The sequence below is a fragment of the Pongo pygmaeus genome, chromosome 8, assembly GCF_028885625.2.
Source record: "Pongo pygmaeus isolate AG05252 chromosome 8, NHGRI_mPonPyg2-v2.0_pri, whole genome shotgun sequence".
Taxonomy (NCBI): Eukaryota; Metazoa; Chordata; class Mammalia; order Primates; family Hominidae; genus Pongo; species Pongo pygmaeus.
The window spans coordinates 22024905-22043550 of NC_072381.2; the positions used below are offsets into that span (position 1 = coordinate 22024905).

General features: G+C 38.2%; 1 protein-coding gene across 1 annotated transcript in view; it reads right to left on the reverse strand.

Moving 5' to 3' along the window:
- Positions 1-18646, reverse strand: part of DNAJC1 (DnaJ heat shock protein family (Hsp40) member C1) — a 252748-nt gene that overhangs the window by 117197 nt on the left and 116905 nt on the right. Inside the window, exon 8 of the mRNA XM_054437052.2 lies at positions 10361-10518. Coding sequence (XP_054293027.1) covers positions 10361-10518 — 158 coding nt within the window. The remainder of the gene's footprint in view (positions 1-10360; positions 10519-18646) is intronic.

The following is an 18646-nucleotide window of genomic DNA, read 5'->3' on the forward strand; positions in this document are numbered from 1 at the left end:
AACAACGAAAAATTACAGGCTATGCAAAGAAATGAGACAGTATGGCCGACATAAAGAAAAAAATAGAAACTGTGCCTGAGAAAGACCAGACAATGAACTTTCTAGACAAAACGTTAAATCATCTTTTTTTTCTTTTTTTCTCTTTTTTTTTTGAGACGGAGTCTCACTCTGTTGCTCAGGCTGGAGTGCAGTGGTGTGACCTTGGCTCACTGCAACCTCCACCTCCTGGGTTCAAGTGATTCTCCTGCCTCAAGCTCTCAAGTAGCTGGGATTACAGATGCCCACCACCACGCCCGGCTAATTTTGTGTGTTTTTAGTAGAGACAGGGTTATGTTGGCCAGGCTGGTCTCAAACTCCTGACCTCCGGCGATCTACCTGCCTCGGCCTCCCAAAGTGTTGTAATTACAGGCGTGAGCCACCGTGCCAGGCCAATCATCTATTTTAAATACGTTCAATGAGCTAAAGGAAGCCATGTCTAAAGAATTAAATGACAGTATGGGAACAATGCACCACCAAATTCAGAATATCAACAGATTAAGTTATTTAAAGGGCAAAATAGAAATTCTGGAGTTGAAAAGTGTAATAACTGAGATAAAAAATTCTCTAGAGGGGCTCAACAGCAGATATGAGCAGGAAATGAAAGAATCAGCAAACTTGAGGATATGTGCATTGAAATGATCTGGGCTGAGGAACAGAAAAAAAAGGAATAAAGGAAAAATGAACAAATCTTCAGAAACATCATTAAGCATATCAATATATGAACAATGGAAGTGCCAGAAGGTGGTGGGGAGGAGGGGGAGAAAGAGGAGAGAGCAGGTAAGAAATATTTCGAGAAATAATGGTCTAAACCTTCCAAAATTTGAAGCTCAATGAACTCCAAGCAGGATAAATTCCAATGGACCTAAGGGAGGAGACCACCCCTCATATTGTCTTACGCCCAATTTCTGCCTCCAAAGAAAGAAGAAGTAAAAACTAAAAGGCAGAAAAGAAATCCACAGGCAGACAGCCAGGCGCCGCGCCCTGGGCCTGGTAGTTAAAGAACGACCCCTGACCTAACCGGTTATGTTATCTATAGATTCCAGACATTGTATGGAAAAGCATTGTGAAAATCTCTGTCCTGTTCTGTTCCGTTCTAATAACCGGTGCACGCATCCCCCAGTCACATAAACCCTGCTTGCTCAATCAATCACAACCCTCTCACGTGGACCCCCTCAGAGTTGTAAGCCCTTAAAAGGGACAAGAGCTTTTAAGGGAAGCTCGGTTTTTGGAGACATGAGCCTGCCGATGCTCCCAGCTAAGTAAAGCCCTCTCCTTCCACAACTTGGTGTCTGAGGGGTTCTTGCCTGCAGCTCATCCTGCTACAGACCCATATTAAGAAACATCATAATCAAACCATCAAAGCTAAAGACAGGAGAATACTGAAAGCCCCAAAGAAGTAACTCACGATTTTGAGAAATCTTCAATAAGATTAACAGCTGATTTCTAACCAGAAACGATGAAGTCCAGCAGGTAATAGCTTATGTAATCAAAAGTGGTGAAAAAAAATTCTACCAAGAATTAATATATGTGGAAAAAACTATCCTTCAAAATGAAGGATAAATCAAGATATTCTCAGTAAAATAAAAAGTGAGAGAGTTCACTGCCAGCACACCAGCCCTACAACAAATGCGAAAGGGAGTCCTTAGGGATGAAATAAAATAACACTGGACAGTAACTCAACTCCCTATGGAAAAATAAATGCCAAGAAAGGTATAAACATAGGTAAGTAGAAAAGACACTATAAAGGCATTTTTGGCTTGTAATTCCTTTTCTTTTTAAAAACCTAATTCAAAAGACAACTGCATAAAGCAATAACTACAAATCTAGGTTGATGAGAACATAATATCTAAAGATTTAATCTGTGACAATAATAAATAATAAGAACAGGCATAAAGGGCAGTGGAACAGGGGCAAAGTTTTTGTACTTTTTAAAATTTGTATTAATTCTAAGTAGACGGCTATAAATTAAGATGTTAATTGTAATCCCTAGAGAAACCACAAAACTATGTTCACACAGGCTTGTATTAGAACGTTCACAGCAGCTGTAACATAGACAAAAGACCCAGAATGTAATTAAATGTCCATTAGCTGATTAACAAATAAATAGTATGTGACATATTCATACAATATTATTCACCCACAAAAAGAAATGAAGGCCAGGCAAAGCAGCTCACTCTTGTAATCCCAGCAGTTTGGGAGGCTGAAGAGGGAGGATCACTTGAGGCCAGGAGTTCAAGCCCAGCCTGGGCAACATAGTGAGACCCCGTCCAAACAAAAAAATAAATTAGCCGAGCTTGGTGGCACACGCGTGTAGTCCTAGCTACTTGAGAGGCTGAGGTGAGAGGACTGCTTGAGTTCAGGAGATTTAAGTTGCAGTGAGCTATGATCATGATTATGCCACTGCAGCCCAGCAGCCTGGGCAACAGTGCGAACAGAGTAAGACCTGGTCTGTAAAAAAAAAAAAAAAAAAAAAAAAAAAAAAAGAGAGAGAGAGAGAGATGAGGTACAAAGTACTGCTATATGCTATGATATGAATAAGCCATGAGAACATTATGCCAAATTAAAGGAGCAAAACATACAAGGCTACATATTGTATAATTTCAATTATATAAAGTGTCCAGAATAGACAAATCCAGAGACAGAAAGTTGGTTAGTGGTTGCCAGAAGAGGGGAGATCAGAGAATTGCTAACTGCTAATAGATATGGTTTTATGTTATTTTCTGATGAGATGAAAATGTTCTAGCATCAGAGAGTGGTAACGGTTGCACAAGCTAAACAGACTAAAAACCACTGAAGTGTCTGTGCATTTTCAAATGGTGAATTTTATGTTCTGTCAAGTACATTTCAACAAAAATGTTATAAAAAGCCTATAGCATACATCATATTTAATAGTAACATGATAAAAGTTTTTTTGTTTTTGTTTTTTTTTTGTGTGTGTGTGATGGAGTCTTGCTCTGTCACCCAGGCTCAAGAGCCATGGTGTGATCTTGGCTCACTACAACCTCTGCCTCCTGGGTTCAAGCGATTCTTTTGCCTCAGCATCCTGAGTAGCTGGAATTACAGGCACGTACCACCACACACGGCTATTTTTTGTATTTGTAGTAGAGATGGCCTTTCACCATGTTGGCCAGGCTGGTCTTGAACTCCTGACCTCGGGTGATCCACCCACCTCAGCTTCCCAAAGTGCTGGGATTACAGGCCACCACGCCCAGCGATAAAAGTTTTTTTTGAGACAGTGGAGTACAGTGGTGTGATCAGAGCTCACTGCAGCCTCAAACTCCTGGACTCAAGAGATCCTCGTGCCCCAGCCTCCCAACTTGCTGAGACCACAGTTGTGCACCACCAAGCCTGGCTAATTCATTTATTTTTTGTAGGGATGCGGTCTTCCTGGGTTGCCCTGGCTGGTGTTGAAGTCCTGACCTCAAACAATCCTCCCACCTCAGCCTCCCAAAGTGTTAGGATTACAGGTGTGAGCCATCACAACCAGCCACAAGTTAAATAAACAATTTCAATGATGAAATAAAGATTTTCAGCAATGAAAGCTTTCTTTGAGATTGGGAAAGAAACAAGGATACCTGTTATCACCACTTCTATTCTATATTGTATTGGAGATTCTAATCAACACAAATAAGAGAAAAATGTATAATACGCAGAGAAACCATTAGAATTAAAAAATAAGCTAGGTGTGGTGGCTCACGCCTGTAATCCCAACAGTTTGGGAGGCCGAGGTGGGCAGATCACTTGAGGTCAGGAGTTCAGACCAGCCTGGCCAACATGGGGAAACCCCATCTCTACTACAAATACAAAAATTAGCTGGGTGTGGCAGCAGGCGTCTGTAATCCCAGCTATTTGAGGAGCTGAGGCAGGAGAACCACTTGAGCCTGGGAGGCGGAGGTTGCAGTGAGGTGAGATCATGCTGTTACGCTTCAGCCTGGGTGACAGAGTGAGACTCTGTCTCAAATAAATAAATAAAATTTAACAAGGTTGTTACACAAAAATCAGTTTTAATTCTATATACTAAATATAATTAGAAAGTGAAATTTGAGACACAATGCCACTTACAATAATCATCTAAAAACAAAAAATAAATCTAAGAAAAAATATCCCATATGTACAAAAAGCTGCAACACATTATTGAAAAAACGTTATTTATTTATTTATTTTTTTGAGACAGTCTTGCTCTGTCACCTACGCTGGACTGCAGTGGCATGATCTCTGCTCACTGCAACCTCCGCTTCCTGGGCTCAAGAGATTCTCCTGCCTCAGGCTCCCGAGTAGCTGGGATTACAGGTGCGTGTCACCACACTTGGCTAATTTTTGTATTTTTTGGTGGAGATGGGGTTTCACCATGTTGCCCAGGCTGGTCTGGAACTCCTAACCCCAAGAGACCTGCCCACCTCAGCCTCCCAGAGTGCTGAGATTATAGGCATGAGCTACTGTGCCCAGCCTGAAAAAACTTTAAAAGATCTAAATTAATGGATCTATTTATGGGTTTTAGAGTCAATACAATTTGAATGTCAATTTCTCCACAACTGATCCATATATAATTGTTATCCCAATTAAATATCTCAGCTAAATAATTTGTGGAAAACAACAAGCTGCATTAAACATTTATATGAAAATGTAAAATGGCAATCTTAAAGAACGAAAGCAAAATTGGAAAATTACTGTACTAGATACCTATCATGAAGTTACAGTGATTAAGACTGTGTGGTAGTAGCACAAGGATGAACAAGTAGATAAATGGAACTAAGCAGAACATGTGGAAACAGACCTACACAGTTATGGACACTTGGATTATGATTAAAGTGACCTTTGTAGAGCTGTAGGAAGCAGTTTTTAAAATAATTTGTAGCAGGCCAAGGGTTTGGAGAACTTTTGGAACAAAACATTAATCTTGATCACTACTTAATGCCAAACAAACCAAACATTCCAGGATATTGTTAATTGAAATGTTTAAGTCAAATAATAAAACTTCTAGAAGGATTTGAAAAATCTTTATAATTTTGAGATAGAAAAATATTTATTTGTTCAGGCGTGGCGGCTCATGCTTATAATCCTAACACTTTGGGAGGCTGAGGCAGGAGGATCACTTAAGCCCAGGAGGTTGGACCAGACTTGGCAGCACAGGGAGACCCAAACTCTAGAAAACATTTAAAAATTAGCTGGGTGTGGTGGTGTATGCTTGTGGTTTCAGGTACTCAGGAGGTTGAGGTGTGAGGATCACTTGAGCCTGGGAAATTGAGGCTGCAGGGAGCCGTGACTGCATCACTGTCTTTCAGCCTGGGTGACAGAGTGAGACCTTGTCTCCAAAGAAAAATACATATATATATATATATTTGAACATAGAAAACACCAAATAAGGAAAAGGCAGACTGATTAATATAATTAGTAAGTTCTGGTCATCAAAAGACACCACTAAGTACAAAAAAAGGCCAAGCAGAATGGGAGAAAATATGTGCAAAACACTCATTTCTGAAATACAGAAAGAACTCTTTATAATCCAGTCTTAAAAACAAAAAGGCAACACAATTAAAAAAGATTTGGAAAGGCACTTCACATAGTAAGATATCAGTATCCAATAACCATAAAAAAAGGTGTTCAGTCTTATTCATCAAAGGATGCAAATTAGACCAAAATTAGCTATCACTGCATACTTACCAGAATGGATAAAACATAAAAGACTTGACCAAGCATTGGCAAAAATATAGAGTACCGAGTACTCATATTCTGCTGCTAAAGTATAAAGTGACACAAACTTCTGGAAAACAATTTAAAAGTACAGCTGACCCTTGAACAATATGGAGGTTGGGGCGCCAACCCCTGGTCAGTTGAAAATCTAAATATAACTTTTGACTCCCCAAAAACGTTAATACTAACAGCCTACTGTTGACTGGAAGCTTTAATAATAATGTAGACAATAAGTGAACACACATTTTGCATGCTTATGTACTGCATTCTTACAATAAACTAGAGAAAACAAAATCTTAAGGAAAATACCTTTATAGTAATGTACTGTATTTATCAATACCCTAAGTTCATGTTGTCTGTCTGAAATGGCAGCCAACAGCAGGTGCAGACCTCACTCTGCTATACTTATAAAGCAATTCAATTTTTTCTTGTAATGTCATGACTTTTCTCTGGTTCTCGAGAGCACTCCTAGCATCACTAAGGGTACTTTCCACAGGCCCAATGGTGTTATTCAAGGTTTACAGTATTTTACTAAACATGATAAAAAATACATGAGAACCAAGATAGATCACATTTTCTATGCTATGCAATTTACTGGAGAGACAAACTGCTCACACAGAGATGATTAGCATCATCAGGAGGTTTAAGCCAACACTTGCAACATGTGAGCCTACTGCAACAGCAACGGGAGGTGTTTTAAATTATTATGGTAGTATAGTAGGTACACTGTGTGCTACAGTTGATTTTACACAGTTATGATTTTGTACTGCATCTTTACATTTGTTTATATTTCCCTCATCTGCAAATGGTGCCATGTACAGTAAGTAGTTGTGTACATTTTGATAAGTTTTAACTTTTTATGATAGATTTGTATATATTTTATGGTAGTAAATGATAAAATACACTAGTATCTACATACATTTTATGCATGACATACCTAACTTTTTCTTAATTTTTTTCAATATTTCTAGGCTACATGGTTTGAGATTTGAAAAATTACCCAAAATCTTCTAAAATTTTTCCAAAATACTTTTTGGAAAAAATCCACATATAAGTGGACCTATGCAGTTTAAACCCATATTTTTCAAGGATCGACTGTATTTACTGAAGTTGAGCTTTGACCCTGCAACTAACTCCAAAAACTGAAATTTACACATATACATACTAAAAGGCATGCACAAGACTGTTCACAGAAAAATTATTCATTATAGCCCCCAACTGAAAACACCACATTTCTCCAACAAAAATAAATTGTGCTATATTTATAAAGTATTATACAGCAATGAAAATTACTGCTATACGCAATTATGAATAAATCTCACAAATATACTGAATAGAGGAAATCATACTCAAAGGACTACATAGGAAATGATGCTATTTATAAACTAACAAGCAGGTAAAACTACTCTGAAGTCAGGAATGTCATCATCTTTGTGGAAGAAAAGGAAATAGTGAGTGGGAGAAAGCATGGCTTCTGCACAATGGCAATGTTCTAGTCATTGAACTTGGCAATGGTTAACTTGCATCACCTGTGATAGTTCACGGAGCTGCATATCTATACACGCATACCTCAGAGATATTCCAAGTTCAGGTCCAGGCTACCACAATAAAGTTAATATTGTAATAAAATGCGCCACACAAATTTTTTGGTTTCCCAGTACATATAAAAGTTGTTTATAAGCCAGGCCGCAGTAGCTCACATCTATAATCCCAGCACTTTAGGAGGCTGAGAGGGGCGGATCACTTGAGGCCAAGAGTTTGAGACCAGCGTGGCTAACATGGTGAAACCCCATCTCTACCAAAAGTACAAAAATCAGCAGGGCGTGATTGTGCTCGCCTGTAATCCCAGCTACTCGGGAGGCTGAGACGTAAGAATCGCTTGATCCCAGGAGGCGGAGGTTGCAGTGAGCCAAGATCGTGCCACTGCACTCCAGCCTGGGCGACAGAGAGAGACTCTGTCTCAAAAAAATAATAATAATTTAAAAAAATGTTTAAAACTATGTTTACATTATAGCTTAGTTTATTAAGTGTGTGATAGCATTATGTCCAAAAAACAATGTACATAATTTAAAAATACTTTACTGCTAAAACGTATTAACAACCATCTGAGTCTTTCAACAAGTCATAATCTTTCTGTTGCTAGAGGGTCTTGCATTCATGTTAGTGGATGCTGACCACCACTGGGGTGGTGGTTGGTAAAGGTTGGGGTATCTGTGACAATTTCCTAAAATAAGACAATAATGAAGTTTGATGCATTAACTCTTCCTTTCACAAAATATTTCTCTGTAGCATGTGACGCTGCTTGATAGCATTTTACCATCTCCAACCCTGCTAGTTCCTTTATCAGTGAAGCTTATAGAATATTCTCAATCCTTTGTTGTCATTTCAACAACTTTCACAGCATCTTCACCAGGAATAGATTCCATCTCAAGAACCACTTTCTTTGTTCACCCATAAGAAACAACTCCTTATCTCTTCAAGTTTGACCATGAGATTGCAGCAATTCAGTCACATCTTCAGGCTCCACTTCTAATTCTAGTTCTCTTGCTATTGACGCTATATCTGCAGTAATTTCCTCCAATGAAATCTTTAACCCAAAGTCATCCATGAGGATTAGAATAAACTTCTTCTAATCTCCTGTTAATGTCAATATTTTGACCTCTTCCCATCCATCATGAATGTTTGTAATGGCATCTAGAATAGTAAATCCTTCCCAGAAAGTTTTCAATTTACTGTGCCCAGATCCATCAGAGGAATCACTCTCTATGGCAACTACAGCCTTATAAAATATATGTCTTAAATAATAAAACTTAAGTTGGAAGGGCTCCTTGATTCATGGGCTGCAGAATGGATGTTGTGGTATGGGCATACAGACAATGTTCATCTCCTTTCATATCTCCCTCAGAGCCTTGGGTGACTAGGTACACTGTCAATCAGCAGTAATATTTTGAAAAAATTATTTTTTTTCTGAGCAGTAGGTCTCAACATGGGGCTTCAGTAAACCATGCCATAAACAGATGTGCTGTCATCTAGGCTTTATTGTTCCATTTATAGAGCACAGATAGAATGGATTTAGCATAATTCTTAAGTACCCTAGGATTTTCAGACTGATAAATGAGCACTGGCTTCAACTTAAAGTTACCAGCTGCATTATTCCCTAACAAGAAAGTAAGCCTGTCTTTTGAAGCTTTGAAGCCAGGCATCAACTTCTTCCTCTCTCTAGCCATGAAAGTCCTAGATGGCATCTTTTTCCAGCAAAAGGCTGTTTCATTTACGTTGAAAATCTACTGGTTGGTGTAGCCACCTTCATCAATGATCTTGGCTAGATTCTCCGGATAACTTGCTGCAGCTTCTCCAACAGCACTTGCTGCTGCACACTGTACTTTTATGTTATGGAGACAGCTGCTTTCCTTAAGCCTAATGAACCAACCTCTGCTAGCTTCCAACTTTTCTTCTGCGGCTTCCTCACTTCTCTTGGCCTTCTTAGAATGAAGAGAGAGAGGGCATTGCTCTCGATTAGGCTTTGGCTCGAGAGAATGTTGTGGCTGATTTGTTCTTCTATCCAGACCACTCAAACTTTCTCCATATCAGCAATAAGGCTGTTTCACTTGCTTATCTTTGATGTATTCACTGGAATAGCACTTTTAATTTCCTTCAAGAATGTGTCCTTTGCATTTTAAAATTTAGCTAACTGTTTGGTGCAAGAGGCCTAGCTTTTGGCCTATCTTGGCTTTCAACCATGCCTTCCTAACTAAGCTTAATCATTTTTATGTAAAGTGACACACATGCAATTGTTCCTTTCACTTGAACACTTGGAAGCCATGGTAGGGTTATTAATTGACCTAATTTCAATACTGCTGTGCCTTAGGGAGTAGGGAGACCAGAGGAGACGGAAAGAGACTAGAGGATGATGATTAGTGGAGCAGCCAAAATATACATAATATTTACCAATTAAGTTTGCTGTCTTATATGGGTGCACTTCACGGTACCCCAAATAATTGTAACAGTAACGTCAGAGGTCACTGATCACAGATGACCATACCAGATGTTATAGTAACGAAAAGTTTGAGATACCACAAGAATTACCAAAATGTTATATAGAGACACAAAGGAAGGAGATGCTTTTGGAAAAATGGTGCCTGTAAACTTGCTCAATTCAGGGCTGCCACAAACCCTCAATCCGTGAAAAAGAAAAAAACCCGGCCAGGCACGGTGGCTCACACCTGTAATCCCAGCACTTTGGGAGGCCGAGGGGGGCAGATCATGAGGTCAGAAGATCAAAACCATCCTGGCTAACACGGTGAAACCCCGTCTCTACTAAAAATACCAAAAATTAGCTGGGCATGGTGGCGGGCGCCTGTAGTCCCAGCTACTTGGGAAGCTGAGGCAGGAGAATGGTGTGAACCCGGGAAGCAGAGCTTGCAGTGAGCTGAGATCGCGCCACTGCACTCCAGCCTAGGTGACAGAGCGAGACTCCGTCTCAAACAAAACAAAACAAAACAAAACAAAACAAAAACACAGTATTTGTGAAGTGCAATAAAACAAAGCACTATATTGTGAGCTAACCCTGTATTTTATGTGCTTTTCTGTACATGTTTTACTCAAAACAAGTTTTATAAAGTTTATTTACCTGTTTTTTCTGCGTTCGGTTCCTGTTTTCCAACCAATCATCCATTTGTTCCTCAATTTCTTCTATGGAAGTTCCATGATCATAAGACTGAATATATGTACTTTCTAAAGGTGTGTATACAGGAAATTCAGGTTTTGGTTTTTTAACTTTCTTCTGTTCTAAAAAATGTTTAAAAGAACCAATTATTGAGATTGTTAAAGAATAAAATTAATTTCTAACATTTTATTCATAGACCATATCCTGAAAGAAAACATCAAAATATAATTGTTCTGTTATAAATAATTGGCTATAAGTTTTATTGTACATAAACCATTGCATTGTTTCTAAATAAAACTCAGAGTTGCTACTATTGTGGAGATGATCATGAGATAGCCATCATATCAATTTGCATACACCTTTGTTTTCAAAGTACTTTTCATAAAATATTTCATTTTGGCACAATAAAAAGAGCTTCAATTTAATGTTGTAATCCTAACTTTACCATGTAATAAGTAAATAATACTGGGCAAATAAGTTAACACTTAGAACAGTATCAACTTTCTCATCTATAAAAAAAAACTGGCTCTCACTAAAGGGTATACATTTATTTTTCAATATTTTACAAAGGTGAAATATGATATGGTGACATCAAGAGTAGTTATGAACAGATGGCAATCCATTGGGCTCTTTATTAAATCCCATTTTAGGCCTAGGAGCCGTGGTTCACGGCTGCAATCCCAGCATTTTGGGAGGCTAAGGCAGGTGCATCACTGGAGGCCAGGAGTTCGAGACCAGCCTGGGCAAAATGGCAAAACCCTTCTACTAAAAATGCAAAAATTAGCTGGGTGTGGTGGTACATGCATGTAATCCCAACTACTTGGGAAGCTGAGGCATGAGAATCACTTGAGCCCAGGAGGTGGAGGGTGGGGTTAGCTGAGATCACACCACTGCATTCCAGCCTGGGTGACAGAGTGAGATTCTGTCTCAAACACACACACACACACACACACACCATTTTAATTGGAGACTTGACATTGAGAAGCAACTCCATTCTTAATTACTATAGTCAAACTCAAACAGCCTCATAAGACTATTTTCACCACCCCATGTGTACGTGTGTATGTGTGTATTTGCGTGTACTATACTGCCAATGTAACAAAATCAGTATATACTGGCATACGAATAGACAAATTCCTAGAAGAGAATAGAGAATCCGTAAATGCCAATGCTTGTTGACTTATTAGGGGATTACATCCTGATAAACCTATCATATATTGAAAACATCCTTAATTAGAAAATGCATTTAATAAAACTAACATCATAGTTTAGCCTAGTCTACCTTAAGTGTACTCAGAACATTGACATTAGCTTATAGTTGGGCAAAATAACACAGTGACACAGTACACTGTAGAGGATCAGTTTTAATCCTCATGATCATATGGCTAAGTGGAAGCTGCAGTTTGCTGCTGTTACCCAGCATGATGAGGGAGCATCCTACCACATATTGCTAGTCCAGGAAAAGATTCAAAATCCAAGTACAGTATTGTTTTTGCACTATCATAAAGTCAAAAAATTGTAAGTCAAATCATTATAAGTCTAGGATTATCTATATTTCAATTTAGTGGGAAAACAGTTTATTAAGTAATGCTTACACAACTGAATATCCATGTAAAAGAAAACTCTTACACTGTATACACAAATAAATTCCAGATAGAGAAGAGAGTTGACTTTAAAAGCCAAAACAATAAAAATTTTGCAAAAAGAAATCTTAAAAACTACTTGTACTATTTAAATTAAGGGACCATCTTAATTAAGAATGAAAACCCAGATGCTATTACAAAAAAGATAAAAGAGTAAACAAATCAAGAGACAAATAATAGATTTGGAAAGGATGTATCTAATTCAGAGTATAAACAGAAGATTGCTATAAAGAGATTTTATAAATGGACAACCACCCAATAGAAAAATATAGGCAAAGTTCATAAATGGGAAATCCACAATTGAGTGCCCACGTGGCCAACAAATAAGAAAAGAAGCTCATACACTCTAAAGGTTAAAGAAATACAAATTAAGTAATACCAAGATATAATTTTATACCAATCACATGGGTACAAATTTAAAATCTAATTCAGATGTACTGTTGGCAGGGAAAAGGCTACTTCTAAATTGGTGGAGGAAATGTATTATTCTATTACAGCCTTTTTGGAAAGCAGTCTAAACATATCCATTAAAATTAAAATATACAGCCTTTTCCCCAGCAATTCTCCCAGAAACAGAAGTACTCAAATATAACTGTATGTGGGTATGTATGTATTTGTGTGTATATGACTATTTACTATTTCTTCATAGAGAGATGAAACTATTAACATAGTAAACGCTATTAGGAGAAATGACTGAATAATTATTGATGATGCTTTTACAATGAGAAGTATGAAATCACCATTGAAGTAGAGCAATAGCAGAAGTAATTTGGGCTACACATAGAATCAGTTATTTTTAAAAAAAGCAAATAAATTCAATTGTTTGTATTTCTTTCTGGGGTGTTTCATCACAACTGCAAGTGATGTCTTTTTAAATAAGCATTTATAAAGGGGCACTAAATACAGAAATGAAAGACTGCTATGAGCTAATACAAAAATACACAGACCAGTGTCACTATAAATCAACCACACAAACAAGCCAACATAATAACCAGCTAACAATACAATGACAGGATCAAATCCACACATATAAATACTAACCCTGAATGTAAATGTGCTAAATGCCCCACTTAAAAGTCACAGAATGGCAAGCTGGATAAAAAAACAAGACTCAATGGCATGCTGTCTTCAAGAGACCCATCTCACAACTAATGATACCCTTAGCCTCAAAATAAAGAAACGAAGGGAAAACTACCAAGCAAATGGAAAACAGAAAAAAGAAGGGGTGGCAATCCTAATTTAAAGATTAAAAAAGACAAAAAAAGGGCATTACATAATGGTAAAGGGTTCAATTCAACAAGACTTAACTATCCTAAATATATATGCACCCAACACAGGAGGACCCAGATTCATAAAGCAAGTTCTTAGAGACCTAAAAAGAGACACAGACTCACTCCCATTAATAGTCGAAGACTTCAACACTCCATTGACAGTATTAGACAGATCACTGAGGCAGAAAATTAACAAAGATATTCAGGACCCAAACTCAACAGCGAACCAAATGGATCTGATAGATTTCTACAGAACTTTCTACCCCCAAACAACAGAATATACATTCTTCTCCTTGCCACATGGCACATACTCTAAAATTGATCACATAATTGAACATTAAACTATCCTCAGCAAATGCAAAAGAACCAAAACCATACTAAACACACTCTCAAACCACAGTGCAGTAAAAACAGAAGACTAAGAAACTTGCTCAAAAGAATGCAATTACACAGAAATTAAATGACATACTCCTGAATGACTTTTAGATAAATCATGAAATAAAGGCAGAAATCAAGAAGTTCTTTGAAACTAATGAAAACAGAGATACAACATACCAGAATATCTGGGACACAGCTAAGGCAGTGTTAAGAGGGAAATTCATAGCACTAAATGCCCACATCAAAAAGTCAGAAAGATCTCAAATTAACAACCTAACATCACAACGGAAAGACTTAGAGAAGCAAGAACAAATCAACTGCAAAGAGCAGGAGACAAAACATAACCAAAATCAGAGCTGAAATGAAGGAGACAGAGACAAGAAACCCCATTAAAAAGATAAACAAATCCAGGAATGGATTTTTTTTTTTTAAATTTAATAAGATAGGTAAGCTACTAGCTAGGCTAATAGAGAGAAAATCCAAAAAAACACAATTAGAAATGATGAAGGGAATCATCATTACCACTGACCCCACAGAAGTAAAAATAACCAATAGAAACTACTACAGAAACCTCTATGCACACAAACTAGAAAACCTAGAAGAGATGGATAAATTCCTGGACACATACACCCTCCTAAGACTGAACCAGAAAGAAATTGATTCCTTGAATAGACCAATAACGAGCTCCAAAATTGAATCAGTAATAAATTAGGCACCCAACTAAAAAAAGGCCAGGACCTGATGGATTCACAGCTGAATTCTACCAGATGTACAAAGAGCTGGTATCATTCCTACAGAAACGATTCCAAAAAAACTGACGAGGAAGGACTCCTCCCAAACTCATTCTATGAGGTCAGCATCATCCTCATACTAAAACCTGGCAGAGCCACAACAACAAAAAAACTTCAGGCCAATATCCTTGATTAACAGTGATGCAAAAATTACAAAATATTTGCAAACTGAATCCAGCAGCACATCAAAAAGCTAATCCACCTCAATCAAGTATTCTTCATCCCCAGGTAGCAAGGTTGGTACAACATATGCAAATTAATAAATGTGATTCTTCACATAAACAGAACTAAAGACAAAAACTGCATGATTACCTGAATAGACATAGAAAAAGCTTTCAATGAAATTCAACACCCCTTTATGTTAAAAAAAACTCTCAATAAACTAGGTATTCCCTTTGAAAATTGGCACAAGACAAGGATGCCCTTTCTCACCACTTCTATTCAACACAGTATTGGAAGTCCTAGCTGAAGCAATTAGGCAAGAGAAAGAAATAAAGCACATTCAAATAAAAAGAGAGGAAGCCAAACTGTCCCTGTTTGCAGTTGACATGATTCTATATCTAGAAAACCCCATAGTTTCAGCCCAAAGCTCCTTTAGCTGGTAAACATCTTCAGCAAAGTTTCAGGATACAAATCAATGTACAAAAATCACTAGCATTCCTATACTCCAACAACAGCCAAGCTGAGAGTCAAATCAGAAAGGCAATCCTATTCACAACTGCCACAAAAAGAACAAAATACCTAGGAATACAGTCAACCAGGGAGGTGAAAGAGCTCTATGACGAGAATTACGAAACTCAAATAAAGAAATCAGAGGAGACACAAACAAGTGGAAAAACATCCCATGCTCATGGATAGGAAGAATCAGTATCATTTAAATGGTCATACTGCTCAAAGTAATTTACAGATTCAATGCTATTCCTATCAAATTAACAATGACATTCTTCACAGAACTAGACAAAACTATTTTAAAATTCATATGAAATGAAAAAGAGCCTGAATAGCCAAGGCAATCCTAAGCAAAAAGAACAAAACTGAAGGCATCACGCTACCTTACTTCAAACTATACTACAGGGCTACATAACCAAAACAGCATGGTACTGGTACAAAAACAGGCACATAGACCAATGGAACAGAACAGAAAGCCCAAAAATAAGGCTGCACACCTATAACCATCTGACCTTCGACAAAGCTGATAAAAACAAGCAATAAGGAAAGGACTCCCTATTCAATAAGTGGTGCTGGGATAACTGGTTAGCCATATGCAGAAGATTGAAACTGGACCCCTTCTTTACACCATACGCAAAAATCAACTAAAGATGGAGTAAATATTTAAACATAAAACCCAAAACTATAAAAACCCTGGAGGACAACATAGGCAATAGCAACTTGGATGTAGGAATGGGCAAAGATTTCATTACAAAGACACCAAAAGCAATTGAAACAAAAGCAAAAATTGACAACTGAGATTTAAACTTAAGAGCTTCTGCACAGCATAAAGAAACTATCAACAGAGTAAAAAGACAACCTACAGAATCGGAGAAAATTTTTGAAAACTCTGCATGTGACAAAGGTCTAATATCCAGGATCTATAAGGAACTTCAATAAATGTACAAGAGAAAAACAAACAACCCCATTAAAAAGTGGGCAAATGACACAGACACTTTTCAAAAGAAGACATCCATGCAGCCAACAAGCACATGAAAAAAAGCTCCATATCGCTGATTATTAGAGAAATGCAAATCAAAACCACAATGAGATACCATCTCTATCCAGTCAGAATTACTATTACTAAAAGGTCAAAAAATAACAGGTGATGCCAAGGTCGTGGAGAAAAGGGAACACCTATACACTGCTGGTGGGAGTGAAAATTAGTTCAACCATTATGGAAGACAGTATGGTGATTCCTCAAAGAGCTAAAAGCAGAACTACTATTTAACCTAGCAATACCATTACTGAGTATACACTCAGAGGAGTGTAAATCATTCTACTGTAAAGACACATGCACACAAATGTTCAATGCAGCACTATTCACAATAGCAAAGACATGGAATCAACCTGAATGCCCATCAATTACCAATCTGATAAAGAAAATATGGTACATATACATCATGGGATACTATGCAGCCATAAAATGTGGTACATATACACCATGGAATACTATGCAGCCATAAAAAAGAATGAGATCATGTCTTTTGCAGGAACATGGATGGAAGTGGAGGCTGTTATCCTTAGCAATCTAAACAAAGAATAGAAAACCAATATCCTTAGCAAACTAAACAAAGAATAGAAAACCAAATACCATATGTTTTCACTTACAAGTGAGAGCTAAATTATGAGAACTTATGAGCACAAGAAGGAAACAAAAGACACTGGGGTCTACTTGAGGTTGGAGGGTGAGAGGAGGGAGAGGAGTAGAAATGATAACTATTGGGTACTGGACTTAATATGTGGGTGGTAAAATAATCTGTACAACAAGTCCCTGTGACATGAGTTTACCTATGTAAGCTTTTTTAAAGCTTATTTATTTATGTATTTTTTTAAACTTTTAGGTTCACATGTTCCCCTGAACCTAGAAGTTTAAAAAATACATAAATAAATAAGCTTTAAAAAAATCTTTTTTCAAAATGTATTAGTTCATTCTCACACTGCCATAAATAACTGAGACTGGGTAACTTATAAAGAAAAGAAGTTTAAGTGGCTCACAGCTCTGCAGGTTGTACAGGAAGTGTGAATGCTTCTGCCTCTGGGGAGGCCTCAGGAAGCTTTCAATCATGGCAGAAGGCAAAGGGAGAACAGGTGTCTTACATGGCAGGGGCAGAAGCGAGAGAGAGAGGGAGGAGGTGCTACATGCTTTTAAACAAGCAGATCTCATGAGAACTCACTGTCTCAAGAAGAGCACGAAGGGGATTTGCTAAACCATTCACGAGACATTGCCCCCATGATCCAATCACCTCCCACCAGACCCACCTCCAACACTGGTGATTATATTTCAACATGAGATTTGGGTGGGAGCACAGATCCCAACCATATGAGAAATTAATATAAAACTTCCATTTCAGAAAAAATGGAGAAACTTTTCCACATTCCTCTCACTAAGAATTATAAAAAAGATAAAAGAGTAAACAAGTTATTTGTTTACTCATATCTTATATTAACCATTATACATAAAACAAACACAAGAAGAATTTGAAAGTTAGAGAGAAGGATGACCAGCTAGGTACTGCAGGACTCAAGAATACCCAGAGTGGTCAGTTCTATGAGTTTTCTTTGTGTTTCTTATATATCTCAGACTTGGTGCTGCAGAAACTAGCAACCCAGAAACACTAATAGGCACAGACACACACATACAGGCAAAACAAAAACAAAAGCCTGCTCTCTGTAGCTAAAGGATCAAAAAAGAGACAGCATAGGCATTTATCTTTTGTCTAAAAGATAAAGCTTTTAGACAATAACCACTCTAATTCAGGCAAACAAGACAGAAAGTAGTGTCACCCCCATCCCACCACCCAGCATGAGAGCAAAGACTAATGGAAAACCTAGGCTTCTGCCACTGCCAGCCTGCAATAAGGCACCCAACGTCCCCACCAGGGTGATGTGAGAAAGAAGGCTAAAAGGTAAGGCGGATCCTTCTCCTGCTAATAAAGTCAGTGGAGACTACATGGGTAGCCTGAACCTCCATAATCACCCAGAAGTAATAGGTGTCTCTTCCTCTATCAGGCAGTGTGGTTACAGAGGAAGTCTAGTGGGCTGGTGTGGTGGCTCACACCTGTAACCTCAGCACTTTGGGAGGCTGAGGGGGGTGGATGACCTGAGGTCAGGAGTTCAAGACCAGCCTGGCCAACATGGTGAAAACCTGTCTCTACTAAAAATATGAAAATTAGCCGGGTGTGGTGGTGTGTGCCTGTAATCCCAGCTACCCGGGAGGCTGAGGCAGGAGAATCGCTTGAACCTGTGAGGCAGAGGTTGCAGTGAGCAGAGATCACACCACTGCACTCCAGCCTGGACGAAACAGTGAGACTCCATCCCCCACCCAAAAAAAAAAAAAGGAAGCCTACTGAAGAATCAGGGCTTTCACAACTGCCCAATGGTAGCAAAGCCATTCCCACATAATGTCAGTGGAGGTCAAGTGGGGTGCAGTAAGTAGGTATTCCTGCTCCTCCTCCC